Genomic DNA, 22,262 nt, shown 5'->3' with positions numbered 1-22,262 from the left:
AACCGGCGCGTGCACGTCAGCGCGGGAAACGGATACACGTCGAAAACGGGGTAGAAAATGTATACAATGGCAATCTGGAAATCAATTAAGTTGTGAAAAAAGAGCATTAATTGCCTTTCTTCATGCTCGACACTGGGCGGAATGGCGGACAGCTAACACTCACTCCCTGCGAAGCGGCACGGTTTTAGTCCCAGAAGAGGAGCTCTCCGGAGGCCAGGACACAAACAGAAGGTACTGAAATACTGATGGTATGGTGGAGGAGGGTCTTTAGCTTGGTACTGCTTTGCTGTAAGGAAACAGAAATGAGGGTTTTTATTCTAGCCGGGGCTTTGCTGCGGTTCGAGGGGACAGCTTTGTACTGTAGATGTCTTATTTATAATGTTCAGAACACGGTTCAGACTGACAAAAGAGCAGTGGGGTCTTTAGCCTTTAGTGAGCTGTGTGTTATGAAATGAGAGATGTGACATTTTAACCCGACAGTTTATTACAGCGGCAGTGTTTTTAAGGCTTATGTATCGTAACTGTGCTTGTGTTAGAGCGGTTTGTGCAATGTTTAAAGCCCACACATTCACCGCAGCCTTTCTGTAAAACTCTGTAACATTACTGTTTTATTTTAAGAATGAGCTGATAGTTGGAGGCGGGTGGTAGAAGCTTCAAATCAAGAAAGGCTGACTGGAAGATGCCAAGAAGAAAACAACAGAATCCACAACCTGTTAAATGTAAGCAGTTAAATGATACACGTGCTGACTATTGAACTCGCTTAAAAAGCTAGACGTTACTTCCCATGTATGCACACTTTTGGGAAATCCTGGTCAAATGACATGCTCTGTTGACTTTCTAAACACAGGTACTCATCCCCTACTGAGAATATATACCTCTGCACATTTAATGCACTGTTGTTGTAGTTTGTTTTTGTTTGTTATGTTTTAAACCTAACATACTGGAGATAAATTAGACTGCAATAAAATACAATAGTGCGGCACACTACATTTAAACACATACATTTACACTTATATATATTTATGTTAATGTTTTTTTTTCCCAGTAGGCTGCTAAACTTGGGAAATACAAAGGAAAGTACATCAACAATTAAACAGAGGATGTGTTCATTCAATTCAGAAAGAAATATAAACCTTTGACCAGGGGTATTTAAAGCCTTAAGTTTGGCTCTGTATTCATGATATTAATCTAATTTATTAAGACTGTAATATAATTTTTTTCTCAGATGTGATTATGAATGAAAATGTCATCATATTCTCTTCTGTTTTCATGCGCTTGCTTGTATTTTCAACAAAAGAAAATAATTTTCAAATGTTTGCCAAAAATATAACAAATGTAAATATTGATTATTATGTCCAGTAGATGGCAGTATTATATCAGTATCCCTTTACAAAGTAAACAGTGTAATGATGCCATTGGCATTGCATATATTTGTAACCATTCAGAGTATGTAGTGAAGCCTTTTACTGTTATTAGAGCAGGGTTTCTTACTTTTATTTAAAAACCCATGGCTGTAACCTGGAGGCCATTCTGATTTCAAATGTTTGTGTAAATAATTTTGATACTTGCCTTTATGTACATGATTACAATCCTTTTAATGTTTCCGTGCTTCTTTTCAGTGGATTCTAAAGATGGCCTAGGCATTAACACTTCAGCAAGCCTAACCTTTGAGGGCGACTTTCTTCTTGGCCAAGACATTGACTTTTCAGATCCTGATAATGACAACAAAATCCTAGGCTTGGAAAAATTCTCAGGTGAGTGTTGAGTTATCCTTCAGAATGTAATACTATCTCCCATGTTGCTAATAGGAGTGTGTGGTATGGCCAAATATACCAATGTGGTACTTGGTGTATATATAAGGTCCTTGTACAACACACATTATCGAGGCTACATAAATTGAAATTGAACCAATCCACTGGTAAATCCCTGTTTAAGAAGCACTGTCAGACACTAAGTACAATGTTTTTTTTTTTTTTTTTCCTCTTTCTTCTCCCTTCCTTTTGTTTCATATGCTGCACTTAATCCAGTTTAATGGGATTAATTCTGTTCCTTTTTATAATGAAATATGTTATTAGCATTATGTTATGAGCATTAACAGTGCCTTCACAGGTCACACATACATGTGCACTAATGCATCACTGGTGCTAGCTTTGAACTGTGCGCTTATAACAAGCAGGATGGTCCCTCTCCTCTTTAGCACAGAAGATGCAGCATTTATGATGTCCATAAATAATGTTTCAAATTTGGATTTGTCGGACAACAAGACTCTTCTGGCTTGCCTCAGACCTTCTTAAATGAAATCAGGCCCAGAGAAGGCAGCAGTGTTTACTGGATCCTGTTTATATATGATTTCGTCTTTACACTTCTGATTTTAACTTCCATTTGTAGATGCAGGAAAGTACTGTGTTCACAGACAGTGGTTTGGGAAGTGTTGTGTTTTTTTTTGCTGTGTTTCAACTTTTTTTTATTATTATTATTATTATTTATTTATTTATTTTTAAATGTATTGCTGGCAACAAATATTTTACAAAATTCAGCAGCATTTGCAATATTATTTAATGTTTGTTTTTACTGTTTTCATTTAAGTATATTGTTTTAATTATTTGCATATAATTGAAATATTATTTTATTTATTCATTTGTATATTTAACATTTTCCAGAACATCCCAACATTTTTGGAAATTGTGATTTTTATTTACAGTAGTGGGACACTAATACTTGGGTATACAGTATCCAAGTCCTTACTGTAAGTATACTGCAAAGTTAATGTAAAGAAATTATAGCATATGTAGTATGAAGCAGTGAAAGCTTTGCGTTTTGATTTCAACAGCATGTGTATTTCCATTCTATTTGTAGCATTGTTGGAAAACACTGTTAATTTTTTCCAGAATTGCAAAATAAATATTAATTTGAATAATTTTCAGAGGCATGAAGGTGCTGCTTCAGAATTTTTGTTTGTTTCACTTTGTTCTGTCTTGGCTGTCACAATATCTCTGTTTTTTTGTCCTTCAACTTCAACATGCCCCCCCCCCCCCCTTTATATATATATATTTTATTTTATTTTATTTTTTTTTTCCTCTTATTAAAACCCACCCTCCCCTCCTGAATCATCTCGTCTCGTCTGGTTAAACAAAAGCTCAGAAATCAGGAGAGATTATTTATCTTTTAACACACTTTACACTTTTACAGTTTACTCCTAGTAAATGTAATATAAAAATATACAGTCATACAGTGAATTCAGACATATACTGATCAGTTATAACATTATAACAACTTCCCAGTTTCTACTTTCACTGCCCTTTCTTAGCTTCACTGACCATACTGAAGATATGAGTACAGCCTGTAACTGTAGAAACTACAATCTACTGATCTGCATAATTTGTTTGCCCCTATCACCCTGTCCTTCAATAGCCAGGACCCCTACAGAGTAGATATGATTTTGGTGGTGGATAATGGATGGTAATGGGCATGGCTGATTGCTGTATATTTGCAGTAAAGTAGTTACGTGGTGTGCAGCTGAAGTAGGCGTACTAATTCAGTTGTCCGTTCCACCTTAAATGATGCTGTAGTTAAATCATGTTTACGGTTAGTGGAAAATTTGACTCTGGGTACACTTTATGAAGCTTTGTTTATATAAAAAAATAAATAAATAAAAAAAAAAGTCATCACCAAAACTGACTTTTTCAGGAAAAAAAAGATGAAGGGGAAAATAACTTGTATATTAAATTGTCTTTCTCTAAAGTGATTGAGTAGTTTTTAAATGAAAAGAAATGGCCGTCAGTTACTGTTTAATAAATAGTGAGGATTAGGTAAGGAGCTGTTTGATTCACTGTGAAGTGCCAGTCTAGCAACAATCTCATTTTAAAGTTCTACATTTAAAAATGAATTGATATGATTAAAAAGGGCTTCGGGCTTACATTGTTTGAATCTTTTGTTTGAGTGTAGACCTCCGTTTCTGTTAATTGATTGAGGTTTGTGGAGTGAATGCAGAATATATAAGGGAAAGCTTTGAGAACTCTGGTCTGCAATTTTGGGTAGAGTCTTGTTAGTGCTAGAAGGCTGTAAGCCGTTCCTGGATGGATGTTCTCAAGTGCACTGATATAGTAGTCTATAAGGGCACACTGGTAAGTCAACAAAATGGCGGAGTTGGGTTGTTCCAAAAGTTAAATAGTGCAGTTTTTGCAGTGCTGAGCCAAGAGTAGAAACAACAGTTTTATTCCCTGTATTACAAGTCAGTGAAGCATCTTAATTATTTTTAATGACTTTTGAAGCAGAATTTTTAACTTAAAATTACAGTCTAGTGTTTTACATAAGTTAAGGTTAATTTCCTGTTTCGTGCGACATTGCTGATCTGTAGTAAGTCGGCTGTAGAAAATCCCTGCATATACACTGTCACAGAATTTGTCCCTGTGGTAGCACCTTTTGCTGTCTCTGTGGTGGTACCCTCAGGGGTACGTAACATACCTTTTTAAATAGGGAACATATTTGTGGTGGGAAAGAGGAGCAGGGGCAGAGCTGTAAATTTTACATTTTGTGTTGATTACATACACCCCATTCATTCTCCAGGATTTATATTATGTTCTTTTATTTTACACACTTCTATAATGAAAGAGTACAGATATACCCTTCTATTTCTGGAGAAGAGAATTTAATGAACCTTTTAAGGAACACAACTGGGCTTTATTTTAAACTGTGTTGTACCTTTTGGAGGTACATTTACACTATTTGTACCTTTAGTGACCAATAATGTACCTCTACCATAGCTTTTTTTTTTCTGAGAGTGTAGATGTACTAACAAATATTCTCATACAGAACATAAAAACATTGTTTTCGTACACCAATTCGATCAGCAGGTGGTGCCAAAGTGTTGAGTTCTAGTGCAGGGGGAAAAAAGGAAAAAATACACACACACACACAGCCTTATGGCTACTACCCACACAACCAAAATCAATGTAAGATTTCATAAGTTGACAAGATTTTGCTAAACCTTGTCTATTACTGCTTTTACAGTTCTGAAGGATGACAGGGTCCTCAAGCTCCAGCTTTGTCACTAATTTGTACACAAAGAGAGCAGATATTGGTATTACTTTGTAGCACATAATTCCTTGAAATATCTTTGATCTACTTTGATAATATGGAGTGAAGAGTGCTGAGGGGGTGTTATATACAGAATGCCCATTCTTCCTGATGCATTGGCAGAAGTCTTTAATGCTCAATATTCCACTTAGGTATTAAATTGCCACTATACTGCGTTACAGCCTTATTAACAAACAGTATCAGGTTTTGCATCTGTAAAGCTTCCCATTTATTTTCAAGCAAAGGAGAAAAAAACATCCATTTAAGCAAACCAACCTAATTTTGTGTTTTAGATCATATTAACTTGTTTCCCACATCACTTCTATTCATACTGGAAACCTAGTCAAGCAACCAACAAAAGTTTGACACCGAAGGGTTGTTGTTCTCACAGTCCTTGGAGAACAGAATAGAGTTCTAGAGCTCCAGCATTGTCACAAATCTCAATGCAAGAATATAAAGTAGGTTTTGACCAGAAAACAGAATGTATTATTAGCTAAGAATAGGCTTTTCTATATTTGTAATTATATATGATGATTTAAATACATTTTAAAAGGTTACTAAAATAACCTAAACATACTTAAGTATGGGCGGCACGTTGGCGCAGCAGGTAGTGTCGCTGTCACACAGCTCCAGGGGCCTGGAGGTTGTGGGTTCGATTCCCCCTCTGGGTGACTGTCAGTGAAGAGTTCGTGTGTTCTCCCCGTGTCCGTGTGGGTTTCCTCCCACAGTCCAAAAACACACCACCAAGTTTACAGGTGGTAGTCATCTATTGCTTTGCATTCATTGTTAGCCCCCGTTCTTCAGTAATCAGGATCCACACAGGACCACCACAAAGTAGGTGATATTTGGATGTTGGATGATTGTCAGCACTGCAATTATTCTGACGTGGTTGTGGTGGGTTAGTGAGTGTTGCACTGATACACAGGGATGAGACATAGTAGCACCGCTGGAGTTTTTAAACCTGTCACAATAACTGAGGGCTGAGAATAGCCTGCCAACCAACAGCATCCTGTGTCCACCGATGAAGGATTAGACTTGTAATATATGTAATTGACCAAGGCTGCCAAACCTAATGATTTTACCTGCTTTAAAATAAATTATCACAGGAGTTACAGAGTAAGTTTATGCTATAAGTTTTAAAAATGCATCCATTTCACATGACTATCCTGTAGGGCTGGGCAATTATTTGAAAAAAATAATTGAAATCGACATAATCTTGTCTAGATCGACTATATAAAAAAATTAACTGCTTTTTTCCCCCTGTTACGTCCCCACTCTCTGTTCATGTACTGTCTCTTTAAAACCACACTACCAAGCTGTAGTCACATGATTCTTCCCCTGTCTGCACATGGAAGCAACCTAAACACAGAAGCCAACCAAGGGACTTCAGGAGCTTGTATCAAAGAAAAGCACCTCGCCTGTGGTTTGAACGTGCTGTGTTTTGACTATAATTAAGATGACACTGAACAAAAAGAAATCAAATGAAAGCACAATCACACACCAAATATAAACAGTACTCAAAAAAAAAAAGAGAGGAACAAGCTCCCAGCAACATTAGAAAAAATATCCCAGCTTTAATACTAGAGGATATTTACTGAATATTTACTCATCACTGAACTTTGAGGATAAACAAAATAATCGTTCATTAATGATAATCAAGGTAAAATGTACAATTAATCGTAATATTGATATGCGCTCATATCGCCCAGCACTACTATCCTGCTATGTTTACAACCAGGGTTCTGCTTTCTGGCTGATTCCTTGAGGTGTTTTTTTAGTATTTCTCAATAATACTTTTACTTAATAATACTTCTGAAGTGCACCAGAACCTTTCCAGGCCAAACAGTCTCACAACATTAAATTGACACATCCATGGACATTAAATGTTTGGAGTTTTAAACAAAAGGAGCTGACACCTTTAGCCTAGGTGTATGTAAACTCTTAGTCTCAACTCTGAATATTGTGTGTGTGTATGTGTGTGTGTATATATATATATATATATATATATATATATATATATATATATATATATATATATATATAATTAATATAGAAATCTATATTTTAAATAAATTGCACAAAAAGGGCTGTTTCTACATGTTTACTAGTTAACTGCATCAAGAGTTTGGCCCTGTAAAAGTTTGTATATAAAATTCTGCAGCTCACTGTGGTGCTGGTCTTAATAGTCAGAGTTGTCTTACAGGCCGTACTTTAATACTTGCATTACATGGTATTTCTTCTGCTTGTTTCTAATGAAAATTGAGGAAGTATATGTTAAGTTTTGGATGGCAGTGTCTGAGGGGAGTGTTCCTTTTGCATGCACTGCTGAAAAATGGAACTCTGCACTGGAAATATCTCTGCCTGTAGCATTCTGTCGGAGCAGACAATCTGAAAATAGCAAATCATGAGGAAAAAAAGCAATGTGCCACCATTATAAGGGTCATCAAGACAGCCATCATCATCAAGGACACCATTACAGGAAGGCATTTATTCATCATCATCATCATCATCATCATCTCCTCTCGGTGTCTTTATCATCATCAACACCATCATCATCATCATCATCATCGTCATCATCATCATCATCATCATCATCACCCCCTCATCATCATCAGTGGAGCCATTATAGTCATCATCATTATCATTAGGCTGGGTAATCATCCACCGAGGGTTTCTGAAAAGCCCAATATAAAGGCCAGCTCAGGCTTCAGTCACACACTTGTTTCTTCCATGTGTGAGGAGAGGGTCTGCACAAGAGAGAAGGCCAGTTTGTAGAAAGCTGGTTTGTGAAAGTACTGCATCTTTCTGTGCTTCTGTTAGAACTCACCTTTTTCATATCATCAGAATTTTGCCTTTTCCTTCAATTCTCATTGGAATACTGAGGCATCGTTTAAAATTTTAACTGTGAGTATGAGAACCTAAGATGACTATTATTATTATTATTTAAAATAATGTGTATTATCTATAGGGGTAGTGTTGTATACAATTAAATATTTATAATAAACAAAATGAAATGCTGTTCCATTGTTCAGTGCTTTTACTACACTTCTAAATCTACACAATCTAAGTTTACATTCTTTTGTGTTTTTTGCCACTGCAGCTGATCTAAATCTGCCAAGCTTTCAACTGGGAGACGAAGAGAGCTCCTCCTTCAGTCGTCTGAGCATGGAGAGTGACGCTGATGACCTCCGTGCTGTTGTGAATGAGCGTGAAGAGGGGTCGTCCGAGCCCACCTTCCCTCCATACCTTTCCTGCAGGGGTTGCACTCAGCTCCTAGACGAACCTCTGGGACCTGGCATGGACTTGGTTGGGCCATACTGCCTACGCTGCTGCAAAGGGAACCTGAGTAACATAGTGGACAGGGCACAGCGCGGGCTCTGCTCAGGCGCTGGCTCCCAGCCTGCAGGGACTGACGCTGAGAGACCAGGGAGCGAGGACAGCTCCTTGAAGCTCCACTCCTGCATGCTATGTGGATTCTCCTCACGGTACACAAACCATGTCAAGAGGCACATGAAGGTTCATAACGGGGAGAAGCCATACAGGTGCCCTCTGTGTTCATACGCCTCAGCTCAGCTGGTGAACCTGCAGAGGCACTTGCGTATCCACACCGGGGAGAAGCCCTACAAATGTGAGCATTGCACTTTTGCCTGCAGTTCCCTAGGGAACCTAAAAAGACACCAACGTATGCATACAGTCACAAATACTGCACAGAATATACAGAGACCACCTGGTGGCCAACCCCTTCGACGCCCTGCTGTAGGACAAAAGCCAAGAGAAGATGCTCCCAGTGCCTCAAGTGAAGGTAAGGTTGTATTCCTCTTCCTTAATCTCTTTCCACTAGCCCTTTCTTTTGTAGTCAGCAAATTGTCCCAGAAATCATTGCGATAAACGATATTATTGTTGTTCTAAGGCCATTTTATGGCACTAATATTGTGATTATATAATAGCATAATAATGCGATTCCACCCCTTTAAAGAACAATGCACTTTTAGCAAAGTAGCTATTAAGAATATTCAGACAGTTGAATTGGAATATAAAAAAGGTTTAAAAATCGTAATTAAATAAAACATCAATCAAATTAAACCACTGTTTTCAAACAAATTGCCATAATGGCCTCAGAATTGAGAGACCAGAGAAAACAAGAGAAGAGAATAGAGCAAGTGGTTAAAATATTGATGTGGGATTTTTATGTAAACAAGCTAGCAAGTAAACACATCGCACAATATTGAAGTCAGCCAAAAGTTAGGAAATGTCCATAGATTGTACAATAAATTGATAATATAATTATTGTGACAGGCCAAGTGCAGAGTGCTGATTGGCAATCATGATGAGATGCAGACATCCAGCACAAACTAGGCGTTTGTAAAACATATATTTTAATCCGGCAGCAGGTAAAATTATACAGTGGTCTGCCGAAGATGAGACAAACAAAGTACCAGGGATCAAAAAGCAAGAAGAGTCCAATAGATTGGAGCAGAGCAGGTACCAATCAGTGAAAAAGCGGCATAATGTAATAAATATGTAGTAGATGTTTTAGGATAGGTTAACTGTGAAAGGGAGTCACAGAAGTAACTAAATAACTCCCTTTGTGGTCCCTTAGTGTACAGGTGGAACATTTACTCACATTTTCCTCACCATTCAGCCCTACAGTGGAAATGATGCTGTCACATTAACGTCACATTAAAGCATTATGAATTGTGCTTCGTTAAATCTAGTGCATGTGGTGCCTTCAACTTGAGTAGGACTTACCAAGTTTCATTCATCATCAGGAAGTCTGAGATCAGGAACTGTGAGGTCAGAAGCTGTACGACCACAAGCAAATTTGAACATTGGAGGTGACAGCAGGTATCTACAGGCGTTTGCAAACCTGAAACCAGAGCAGCAGTCCTCTTCTCGGGCGATGGAGCCAGGACAACCCAGGACTCAGCCCGCAGCTCTGCCCCCGCTCCTCTTTCCATTCACTTGCCGGCTGTGTGGCCTGGCCCTGGACGACGAGGATGGCTCCTCAGCGCAGATCTGCGCAAAGTGCACCCTGGAGATTCTCACGAAAGACACACCAGCCGCTGGCGAAAGGGGTGACAAGGTTTACACTTGCGCTGCATGCCCCTTCCTCACACACTACCCCAACCACCTGGCCAGGCACATGAAGACCCACAGTGGAGAGAAGCCCTACAAATGCCCCCAGTGTGACTACGCTTCTGCACACTTCGACAACCTCAAGCGTCACCACCGGGTGCACACGGGCGAGAAGCCGTACAAGTGTCACCTCTGCGATTATGCCTGCGGAAACCTAGCCAATCTCAAGAGGCACCAGCGGGTGCACTCGGGTGCCAAGCCTTTCCAGTGTGCCATCTGCAATTACAGCTGCAACCAGAGTATGAACCTGAAGCGCCACATGCTGCGCCACACCGGAGAGAAACCCCACAAGTGCCAGGAGTGTGGCTACACCACGGGCCATTGGGACAATTACAAACGGCACCAGAAGAAGCACGGGCTGGCCACAGATGGCTGGGTGAAGGTGCCGTTGCCTGAGAATGAGGAAGAGGGGGAGGATGACGAGGAGGTGTAGCCTGGCAACCGGAGAAATGACTGTAATGAGACAAGAAGATGATTTAAAATTGAGATTGTACTGCAGATGGCAGACGATGGAGAGGTGTTATTGTACCAGCATAAGCTTACTTGGATATTACATTTCTCCCTCTATGTCTTTATTTTTCATGTTTCTATAAAAACACCCAAGCTGCTACACAAATTTGTGCACAAGTTAGAGGATGAGCAGAATGTTTAAATGCCTTTAATTAGGACTGGGTGACGATTAACCTCCTGGAGGTCTGCTCAGAGTGCCCTTGATTCATTTGTCAGTGCCAAACAAACATTATATACTGCTACCTGGATGAAATGCAATTCCTCCTTCAGTGTTTACCTTGCATGCCTGTTCACCATAGCTCTGCACCGCTGCCTATAGAACAGTCTAACTGTAAACTTTCTCCAGTTTCTCTGAGGCCTTTGCTGTCCAAATAACATTTAAAAACCTGCACAATTACCCCTTTACAAACAACGTGTTTACATTACTGTCAGCGTCGGTAACAAAACTGAGTCATGAACACTGCAGCTTTCCATTAAGGAGTTGTTATTGGGAACAGTGTTGCTTTTTGTTTGTATGTCTTAACTGTGATGTTGCCCATTATTTTGTCTGATGTTACTTGAAGCAAAATGATGCGCAGTAAACATTAGACAGTCATGCTTAATGTAAAGCTTTTATTTTTGTATTGTTTTTATTTGTCGTCGTTGTTGTTCTTGTTGTTGTTCTTTCAAAAAGAATGTGTGGCACGTTGGCCACCAACGGCATTAAGTTAATGAAAATGGACCATAAAGTCTATATGCAGTTTAAAACTTTCAGGTTGCCAAAATGACGGAACACTGAGATGGAATCCCTTGTGTGTGTGGTGCTTGATTGTTTTCATGTAATTATGCAGTGGTTTCATAATTGCCTTAAATATTCTGGAATAAAACACTTTGTGGTGACACTGGTGTGTGAAGATATTTTCAGCGTTGGGGTCAGATCAGTCCAGAGTGGCATCAACATGCTCATGAAAGAACGGAATAACTGTCACGGTTTGAATGTTGATATTAACGACTTAAATATTAATAATAAACTAATTTTATATCCAATTAGTAAGTTATGTCCACTTCAAATTTGCACATGTTGGCTCTTCATCACAGGTGCATACATCAGATCTGATCGCAAAATCCATCAACCATTTGGGTATTCATGAGTTTCATCTGAAGTATCTCTACCATCAAACCCTCACCTGGTCCAGTGCATATAATTCTGAAGTTGATTTGCTCTTAAATCATCAAAATATCAATTTTGGCAATCAATAGAAATAATACTCAAACTATCATACTGCCCCAAAAAAAACCAAACAACTAAATAGCTATTGCGGTGTTTAAATCTATTTGATTTTGGAAATTAATTTCACTTCATCCATTTAAATTGTAACACTGAGATTACAGTCATTGGCTCATGAACCACTCAATTCCATCTTTTGAATTAGAATGCACTTCATGTAAATGACGTATGGTATGGTGGTCTTGATCTTGTTTTCAAGCACTGAATCTGATTCACCTGTCCACTGTTCCACATGGTACAAAAGATTCATGTCGTTCAGGACAATGTCAGTAGTTTTTTTTAAAGTAACCAAACAGCTGCAGCTTAGAGTCTACAATAAGAAGCAGCTATTGTTTCAACTCTGGGCCTGTCCCAAAAATTGCAAAAGTTTCTCTTATGGACTTGTAACTTCCTGTAAAACTCAAGTCTGGAGAAAAGTAAGGCTGTGTATGATCCGTTTTTCTTTCTTTTTTTAAGTAATGAGCCTGGAGTAATTCTGGCTGCATGTTTGAGGTCATTGTTGAAACCTCTGTTTCTAATGTGTTAGATGAAATTGAATTGTTTTTTAATAAAATGTACTAACTAGTACATATTTTATGTGCTTTCAACATGTAATGCCCCAATTACGGAGAAGCAGCTCTAATCATAATGCTCTCCAACATAAACATAATTTCCCTCCAATTTCACTGTGGAGATAGTCTAGATTCTTTAGCCCCACCCCCTTACCTTTGATGTCCTTAGTCCAAGGCCGCAGTATAAAACTGTTCATGAGCTACATGTCTGGGGATCTTTCCTTCCACTTTTTTGAGTCAATTATACTGACAAGATGGTTTTGCTATGGCTCTGTAGCTTCTTCTGAGTCAGATTTGAGCTTCATGGCTTATGAGACAAGACCCAGTGTGAGAGAATATTAAAATATAAGCATACGATTGTAAAGGATGATATTTTACAGGTAAACAGCAGCCTTGTCAGAATCACACATTGATGTTTAGGAGTGAAACTGTGTTTTCCCTACTCAATTGCTGTCAGTAACAGCATGTATGTCCTAAGTATATCTTTGCTTTCATACAGCATTGCATCATTGCAAATCATACAGACAATTTCCCAAGACACAAACATGCAAAAATAAACACACCAACTATATTTGAATATCATTTGGCATCTAAATTTATTGAAATCCAGGACTTTAACATGGTGATGAAGACAAAAGCACATTTATAGACTTTGTGATACTCTAGCTGTAAGAGTAAATATAATTAACCCTCTGCAAATGGAAGTCAACAATCATATAATACAGACATTAAAAAAATAAGGTCAGCCAACCATTGATCAGAATAAAAACATGCTCTTCTTTCATTAGGTCTCTCTCACACATTCTTTTCACCTATCACCTAAATACACACAGTATCATTTCACTGGATCTGGTTTAGCAGGAATCACATGGTAGGTCGTCTCTCTAGAATGAAGGCCATTTAAAAAAAATCAGGAAATATGATCATGTTTGCTCGGATCAACAGTTCTGCTGGCATGATATATCAAATCTAGTTTTTTTCCAAGCACCATTTTCCACAGTCCTCTGAGATGAAGATTGCCACAATGTATGTGATCAAATACAAAATGGATATTAAAAAAAGCACAATATCCTCAAAAAATTAAATGCATGATCAGCAAAAGACAATCACTTAAATTTGTGGAATTTGTAAACAATTCTCTTTCAATTTCTACTTTCACAATTTATTCTACAATCTGTAAACAGTGATAAATGTTAGTTTTTTTACACAGCTTAGATTATATCTGATCTATTGTATTTGATTATAATATACTAATGGTAATACATATTAGTAAAATGTTCAGAATACCTTTTTCTTAATTGCATGTACATTTATAAAAAAGTGACTTTACCATGATTTTAAATGCTTTTCTTTTGTGCAAAATGCTTCAGTAAACTATAATTCTGGCATTTATGAGAAACCTTTCCCAAAATATTGTATGGAGAAAAAAAGCAAAATAAAAATCAAATTACAGATCTTTAAAACTACTTCTACAGGTTTGAGAATGATTTGAGAATGTTTAATGTCTCTCAATAAATACCAAATCATGCCAACTGTCCTTGTTAATACTGTGCAAAAAGCATGAGTTTAGCATGTGCAAGCAGTTCTGCCAAACGCACACTAACAGAACTCAACTAAATTCTGCAAGATTTCTCGCCAGAGTTTCCATTGGCTAGAACATAACACTGAAACGGCATAAAACCAATCTGTCCCGAGAGCTAAAGTTTGATTAAAACGGATCCAAAAATGTAAGGCGAATGAGTTATTGTAAGGCAAAGAGAACAAGCAGGCCACTCTAGGACTATATTTGCATGATGCATTGTGAGAGTACTTTTCACTGAGGACTTGTCTAGAGATGCCTGGTCAGTCTACAGAAACATATGACGCTGAAAAGACTGCAAAAACGTTCTGAAGGCATTGCTAAATAATGTGAAGACAACCGGCACACTGGAAGCAATGAAGGCAGCAGTTTCCCCTGAACATTTACCTGGTTATATTCTTTCAAATTTTACAGTGAAACACATCAGACTTGTAGCTGCATGAAAGCGGTCAGTTATGACAAAGCAACATGTGGAGTTTAGAACCAAATATTTGGAAAATGTATAGCATTAACTTGTTAATCACCACTGTTGAAACAAAACCTCATATCTCAAAGAACAACTACAAGAAGCGAAAAACACCTCTCAATGTTTAGGGCTGATTTCCCAGACAGGGATTTAGTTTAGTCCTGGACAATACTCTACTCTCCCTTCAATGGAAAAATCACAATTCATAATGCTGTGTATCCCTGTCTGGAAAAGCCATATGATAATGCTAAAGTTAATGGAGAAAGACTTTGTTTATTTCAACCCTTTCTAATTAGGTGTAAAAAAGAAAACAATCATTCAGAGACAAAAGGTTTTGTTCTATACTTCAGTACATATTCAAAACGGTGTTCAGATCTACGGAATGTTTTCACTGCAGACCTCAGCTTGAGATGAGATGGCATGTTTCCAATTGCATCCCAGAAACGGGATGAGAAAGCACAGCTTTTAGTCTCTAACAAGGAAGTTCTATTAAGTGGAGGTTAGCTTCAGCAGCAACCTTTATCACAGCCAATAACTATGTCTCTAACTCAGATGCAATAACTAGCCCCAACTCAATTGTACCACCCCCCGTGAATGCTTAAACGTTGCCACTATTCCGAATATTTCATAGTTTACTTCATAGTGAGCCTTGAAGCAAGTCTGGAATATTGAACCTGTATTCTCGTTAAAACAACTAGCTTGCTTACTTTACAAATTTTGGGGATTATTCTCATCAAACACAACTACCGTGCTTATGTCAGAGTTATGCACATCCTTAACTTCTTTGATTTGTAGTGAATATTAGTGCTAAAATATACGTCCTCCCTTAACATTATCATTACCTCCGCTTTAGCCATACTAATACTGCAGAAGTGTGCAATGTGCAAATAAGCCCCCAAGCAGTCGCTATTTTTGTGGTTTTGTGAGAGTCCTGACTAACCACAGATAATGTCTGTGTTTAGCTGAATCAAGGCATTCTAATGATCAGATAAACAAATAATGTCAGAAATAATGCAGGCCAATCTTTAACATAAAGGCTACATGCATGTTTTCAATATATTGGAAGGCATATTACTGCAGTACATAAACATCAGAGTACAGAAGTTGGAGACCACCTTTAATTTTTTAAATAGGCCATTAAGATAAATGTAATCATTTTTAGGTGATATTTCTGAGCAAATGAGAAAAGACATGGAGTACTTAAAAATGATTATAAAAGATATAGTGACTCTTCACAGCTGTGCAAGATCTAGTAGTTCACAAACCTTTACTATCTGATAAACGGTACTTAAAGCTTTCCTCGAGACACAGGAAAAACATAAGGCCCCTCAGTTGATTCAGATCTGAAAAAACAAAATGGTGTTTCTGTCCATGTGAGAAGACAACTCAACACTATGTGAAGGCAGGGATACCGTAAATATGATTTTACTCTTGATGCTGCAAAATGATTACTTTGTAGTTAATGGCCATTTTCCTAAAAAAACAAATAAATAAATAAATGGAAAAAACAAAGGGTGGTCTCTAATTTCTCCACGCTAGTATACCGGTATATTATGCAGTTTATACTAATATAATGCAGTATTGTTTTGTCCACACTATATAGCCATAACCAGAATATCTAATTCTCCTTTGTTTTAATAGATTTTTCGTTCAAATCAGGAATATTTAGTGAGTATTTTTGATCGTTTTGTTTTTCAGATATCACAATATTTATTGCATTTACATAAAATACTGCAAAACAAATTTTAAAATAAAATAGTAATCATTCAGCCCCTATGTGCATGTGTGCTTTGGACTACTTGAGTTATTTTTTAGTAGACCTTAGGACGACAAAGTACTCAGTGAGGTTGGAATCTTGCAGAACTGCATGCCCCCCCTGAAAAATAGGCTTGGCTTGGCTCAGCTCTCCTGTGGTTCATTCTAAGAGGAGCATCACAGGTCATCATCTCCAATCCCCTCAAAGGCGTAGTTTCCATGGAAATCATTGCCGCTGATATCATTAGCCGAGTTTGAGGCACTGATCCCCCTCAGGGAGACAGAACTCAGCTTGGTCTGAAAAACATACAGATTAGAGGGAACACAAAAGGATGAAATCAATTCGTCACTGCATGGTCATGTTATTTCAAAAAGAAAAACAGGAGTGGGATCAACATATGGACTTCTAAGGGAAATTAAAAACATGAAAAGCTGGAACTTACCGAGAGTTTGACTACTTGTTCTCGATTTGGGTCAGGAGAATCCTGAAGAAATTATTAGAAACAAACACTTAAAACTGCTCAGTTTCTACCCCCTCAAACAAAACCATGCTGTAATTAAGATTACCAGTAGAGGAGGAGACTTCACAGCTTGCTGACTGTCCGATCGATGGATGGAACCGTTGAGACGTTTCTTCTGCATCTGCTGAACACACAGAGTATTAATATTAGAATCTAAGAGGGCGTAAAGAACAGGCTTCAGGGACATGTGCAACCACTCTCAAGACAGAGCCTAGTCTCCAGTGACATGAGAGCATGCTAGCAGTGAAGTATCTAGATAAACAGAGAACTGTTTACTCAGGAATGAGTTCTGAAGCAAATCTACACAAATGAGTGTGTGTCTGAAGTCCCTGCTGCACAGAGCAAACGCTGAGCTGTGCAGGGAATCCTAAAGAGACTGGCTTTCTGCCTGATACAGACTCGGATAGCTCACTGATAAGGTGGCCTGCTTAGAAATACAGATAGTCAGTGGTTTCTTAAGAATATGCAAATAACAAACAAAGCTAATTAAATATAACTCATTAGACACAGGAAATAATTTTCATTACTTGTGAGGGTACACATTTACCTACACATGCATGTGCACCTACACGCAGACACAAAAACAACAACAGGACTTCAAAAGAAGAAGAACAAAGCAGAGAAACTGACTTTCTTAATGCTTCCCCCAGACTTTTTCACCATCAGTTCATCTACCATGGACTGGAGACAGATGCTCATCATGATCGCCTAAAAAAAGCACAGAAGTCTAGAAACACTGAGGCCACAACACAGGATCCAGATGTGTAGGTAAAGCATTATTACAAACAAATGCATCAAAAGAACATTGTCTGGTTCCTAAGAACAGAATGTGAAAATTAAAAACAGCAGTTTTTTTTAAAAAAAAATGCAATCTGCAATGCGTAAAATGAATGGAAAGCAATAAACGACCATAGGAGAACCATCATAGTCCAGGTTTGAGGTATTCATACAATTAAAAGGATCTGTATTAAACATTTCAGACCATTTCAAAACAAGCAGGGGTTCTGTAGGTGCAGTGCTGACCTGTGGACTCGTGATAGTGACCCACTGCAGCCGGTCTTTGCTCATCAGATATTCAAAGGCCAGTTCCAGTTTGACCTCACACTTGCTGGAGCTGCAGGGATTCGCTGTGCCATTGGCCACTGGGACTTGCTACAGAATGGAAGCATATACACCATCATCATAACCATCATGTGTCCTGTTTATTTGTCTCAATCTTTTCGACAGTTATCATCACAGCCCGTCACATCATAATTACCATCAACTTCCAATTTGTTCTCACTTTATCCCTAATGACAGTATCCTCATTATCTACAAAAGTATTCATGATGATGTCTCAGAGAATGGCACGTAACTTAAAAATAATTTTCATCTATTTTCAAGGCTTTGGAAACTCTATTGTTCTCATTACAGAGATTTCATAAAACGAACCCTAGTGCCTCTTCTGTGCTCATTAGCAACAAAACTGCTGCTTCAGAGCTGCAGTGGCCATGCTTTTGCTGGAGCTGCTGCATCCTAGAACAGGGACAATATCCTGTCTGCTAATAGATCACTGAACACACTAAAACCCGTGTGGATTTGGACTCAGTAAAAAATATACAGCGTGTTCACATCCCACCCCAGAACAAGGAGGAATGTAGAAGGTTTTCTTCTGTTTGTCTGAAATTGACTCCTAAATCAGTTTAATTCAATCTAATCCCGTTTTATTTGTATAGCTCTTTTAACCACTGACATGGTCAACAGTCAGCTTTACAGAAACTTGGGTGCTAGGCCCAAGATGAATGCTGACGTGACAGTGGCAAGAAAAACTGTCAGAACATTGGGAAGAAACACAGAGGAATCATCACTCAAAAGAGGAACCCATGCCTCTAGTCCCATTCCCCTTAAAATCTGGTCAAAACAGTTAAATAATGACAATGATATAAATAAAAATAATACAAATCCAATTATGATTCCTAGATTTTATAAACGGATAGATAGGGCTCTAAGTGGTCATTCTGTTACAAAAATTAAGTTGTCGATAAGCAAAACTAAAAGCCAGAACTGAAAACTGATGTCAGAGGTTGCACTTGATAATGTAATAAATGCAAGGGTTGGTACCCTCAAAGGTGCTTCTTTAGTTTACTTTTGCAATGTACCCTAAACATTGGCTATTTTAAGTAGCATGGACTTTACATCAAAATTGAATTTTATTTTTCTATTTTAAAAACTGTTAAACCAGTAAACAGATAAAAAAAATACCATAATTAACTAGCAAAACACATTTAAGCTAGGACATTAAGAACATTTTTGTACCTATAAATGTACCCTATTTCCTGGCAGCGAATGTGTGAAAACAGTTGTTTACATGGCACCAATCATCACCCAAACTGAAATGCCTCCAAAACAATCTGTAATGTGCTTATGGAGGAAAAAAAATTAAACATTGCAAGATGAGTAATGTTATCCACAGTGCAGTGCTAATATCCTGTGACTACAGCAAACTGGGAAGGCAGAGGCATTCTGATGGAAACAGCACAGCAGTCAGCGCTTCTCCCAAAGCAGATGGCTGAAAGCCAAGGGTAAGACGGATGGGCGGCTGGCACTGATGGCTGTTTGAGCTCACTCTTCGTAATGAGATTCTTTAGCCAGTCACAGTTGGCCCAAGCCTACCCAGAACAGAAATATTTACACTAGAGGCGCCTACAGACACAGTCACCCACTTGCTATGACTGCAGCAAAATGTTGGAAGGAAATTGTCAGGAAGTTTGCCTTGCTGCCTTGAGTCACTCCCAAGTTTTTAATCTACTTTGGCATTATTTTTTTCCGCCCAGTTTGGAAAAAGCATTTCTAACTGTATTAAATGTGCATTCCTCAAGTTTTGCGTCACATGTTTACATGAAACTTTACATGAAATTACACTGGTGTAAGCAACATGGCTGCAGTAATTTTCCATCGTAACACAGGTGGCTGTATCTAGAAACACATAAGACGGTGCAATTAAACAAGAATTATGTTTTGGAAGACTAGTAAAATGTCTATAAATAGTTGTAAATATAAATGTAGATTCTAGGGAAAATGTTTAAATTAATATGAAAATAATGCTTTGACGTTTACAAAGATTCTTCATAAACCCATATCTCATTTACAAATGATGATTAAACTATTGGAAAGTGAACAGAACCTAAGTAATATAATAGAAAAAAAAAATGATAGTGAAGCCTATTTTCCACCCAAGTGCAGTGTTCATACAGTTTTCCTTCCATATAGTGGCATAGTTCTCTGTGAAATGCTCTGTTTGTGTAGGTGTCTGAGCCAGCTGAGCATTTTCACATAAATGACAAATTGTTTTGAAGAGGAGATAGCATTCAGTACATACTAGTATTATTTTGCTTGCCTGGAAACATTATCAAATCTCGTCAAATGCCAAAGCAAATGTCCCAGGAACATGTAGTGACAAAATGTGATGTATTGTCTTTCATTTCCATTATTAGTATAAACTAATAGCTCAGTCACTTACAGAAGACGTGACCCGCCAGCATCTCATGCGTGTGACTTTAAAGCTGCCCTCCTTCATCTGGTTGTTGGGAAGTTTGACGTGAAAATTGAGCTCGTTGTTGCCAGCACTGACGATGACGTGACAGCCCTTTTCTGGGAAGTCAGTGATGCAAGGGTCAAACTTGATATAGCCAAAGTACTTCAGCGTCTGGGCCAATCTGATTAACTGTACACAACAAATTTGGACAGAATGATTAAAGATGTGTACAATCCTAATTTTAGCATTTCAGTACAAGGCCAGAAGACATTCTTGCTGGAGGAGGCATCGATCAGTATCAGGCCAACATCAAGATAATATCAGAGGAAATCTGAAATTGCATCTAGCAGAGAAGAGTGTAGCATACAGCAAAACTGAATATAGATTGTACAATACTATATAATAATAACAACTCTTATTTTAAAATACGTAATCCACACTGTAGTTTACTGGTGTGAAGAACTGGTTGCATTCTGCAACCATTACTGATGTCAGGTACAGATACTGAATAATTTGCTCTGGATGACAAAGGTCTGGCTGGAGCACCATCACTACAGAGAATAAAGTTCAACTATTCCACTGACCAATGCCTTTGGGGGTTAATTCCACTCTAGCTGAGGCTTGGTTTTTTTAAAATGTTGACCTTCGGCTTTTGTGGCTGAGTATGCAATTCCATTCTATTGGTAATGCTTTTCTATGTATTTTTCACAAATTGTGTCCACACAGTTGAATGCTTGTGTAAGCGAATGATACACCTTAGCACATGCAGCCGAAATAACTTGATAGAAAGTTTTTTTTTTTTCTGTGAACCTTTTGAATTTTAGTTCCCCAACATTGAAAAGCAAAATTATTTACAATAATAAAAATGATCATTAAAAAGTCACATTAGCGTTGATATCAGCACTGCCCACAGGTTCATTATTGGTACTGAAAAACCAAATGTAATATCATGCTAACAATAATTAATGACATTTCCTGCTGGTGTCCTTTTGATCTGTACCATTTCCAGCTTTAGAAAATGAGTGTGCGCGCTCCTGGTCTGCAGACACACAGGGGATCAAAAGTGTCTGTGCTCAGGAGGTTCATTCTCACCTCTTTCTTTGAGCCTTTCTCTTGCAGTGATTTCAGCTGTCTGTGTTGTTCTTTGTTCACAAGAATCCAACCTCGCTCAATATCTGACACTGTCTGAGGAAAGAGGAAAACAGTGTCCAAAAAAAAAAAAAAAATACTGCAAAGTGAACATACACCCACCTATAGCGCGATTACATGTGCTCCTAAAATGGCTTATCTTAATCAGCATACTAGACCAGAATATAATCCCTTACTCTAACTGGTGTTCTGCACATATTTGTCATTTTAGCACCTACGAAATTTCTTAGTCCAACAAAAAATTCAAAAGAGTATCAATTATTTTCATTACACCATTTTGTATTTTTTAATAATTGATTCATTTGTTAATGATTAATACTTTTATACTGAATGTTTAGAATGCATCAGCTTCAGGCTTTCTCTTAAGGGTCAGAGTTAACATGAGTAAAGCACAAATGACCATCTGAATTGTATTGAAAGAGAAAATATCATGGACTATCATATTAGATGTTTTTGAGGCCCAGCCTCTAACACAGTAGTTCTTAACCTTTTTCCACAGTACGACCCCTTTTTAGGGTTAAAAATATTTCACGACCACCACCCCATTCAACCTCTCACCCTCCAACACATTTTTAAAAGGTACTGCTTTCAAATAGTAATATAATAATAATTATATAATTATGTTTACACACTTAGTGTGATGGCTGGGCCTGCATCATCACTTGTCTGCATAAAACCATACTCCATACTACATTTTTTTCATGTTTTTTTCTGTTGAGACTTTTTAGTTTCTGGAAT

At 37.9% G+C, this 22,262-nt stretch overlaps 2 protein-coding genes across 4 annotated transcripts in view; one reads left to right on the top strand and one right to left on the bottom strand.

The window, feature by feature from the left end:
- znf513a (zinc finger protein 513a) lies at positions 1–11,643 on the top strand. Of its 2 annotated transcripts, XM_066676015.1 has the most exons (5): positions 1–231; positions 619–719; positions 1,620–1,754; positions 8,177–8,878; positions 9,846–11,640. In XM_066676015.1, the coding sequence occupies exons 2-5, from the start codon at positions 680–682 to the stop codon at positions 10,643–10,645; spliced, it is 1,677 nt and encodes a 558-aa protein (XP_066532112.1). In that variant the 5' UTR covers positions 1–231; positions 619–679; the 3' UTR covers positions 10,646–11,640. The 2 variants fall into 2 exon arrangements, with proteins under 2 accessions (XP_066532112.1, XP_066532113.1); XM_066676016.1 differs by lacking the exons at positions 1–231; positions 619–719; positions 1,620–1,754 and adding an exon at positions 7,233–7,980 and having other exon boundaries at positions 9,846–11,643.
- Positions 11,644–13,129: 1,486 nt separating this feature from the next.
- snx17 (sorting nexin 17) overlaps positions 13,130–22,262 on the bottom strand; it is a 37,535-nt gene continuing 28,402 nt past the window's right edge. The window contains exons 9-15 of one of the 2 annotated variants that reach the window (XM_066676527.1): positions 21,468–21,560; positions 20,361–20,564; positions 17,885–18,013; positions 17,492–17,569; positions 16,908–16,985; positions 16,784–16,825; positions 13,130–16,637 (exon numbers count right to left, since the gene is read on the bottom strand). In XM_066676527.1, the coding sequence (XP_066532624.1) occupies positions 16,518–16,637; positions 16,784–16,825; positions 16,908–16,985; positions 17,492–17,569; positions 17,885–18,013; positions 20,361–20,564; positions 21,468–21,560 (744 nt within the window). In that variant the 3' untranslated portion in view covers positions 13,130–16,517. The remainder of the gene's footprint in view (positions 16,638–16,783; positions 16,826–16,907; positions 16,986–17,491; positions 17,570–17,884; positions 18,014–20,360; positions 20,565–21,467; positions 21,561–22,262) is intronic. The other variant, XM_066676528.1, reaches the window with a different exon arrangement.

The sequence above is a fragment of the Hoplias malabaricus genome, chromosome 7 (genome assembly GCF_029633855.1).
Source record: "Hoplias malabaricus isolate fHopMal1 chromosome 7, fHopMal1.hap1, whole genome shotgun sequence".
NCBI classification, from domain to species: domain Eukaryota; kingdom Metazoa; phylum Chordata; class Actinopteri; order Characiformes; family Erythrinidae; genus Hoplias; species Hoplias malabaricus.
The sequence above is the reverse complement of the archived record's forward strand: the minus strand, read 5'-3'. Positions and strand labels throughout refer to the sequence as shown.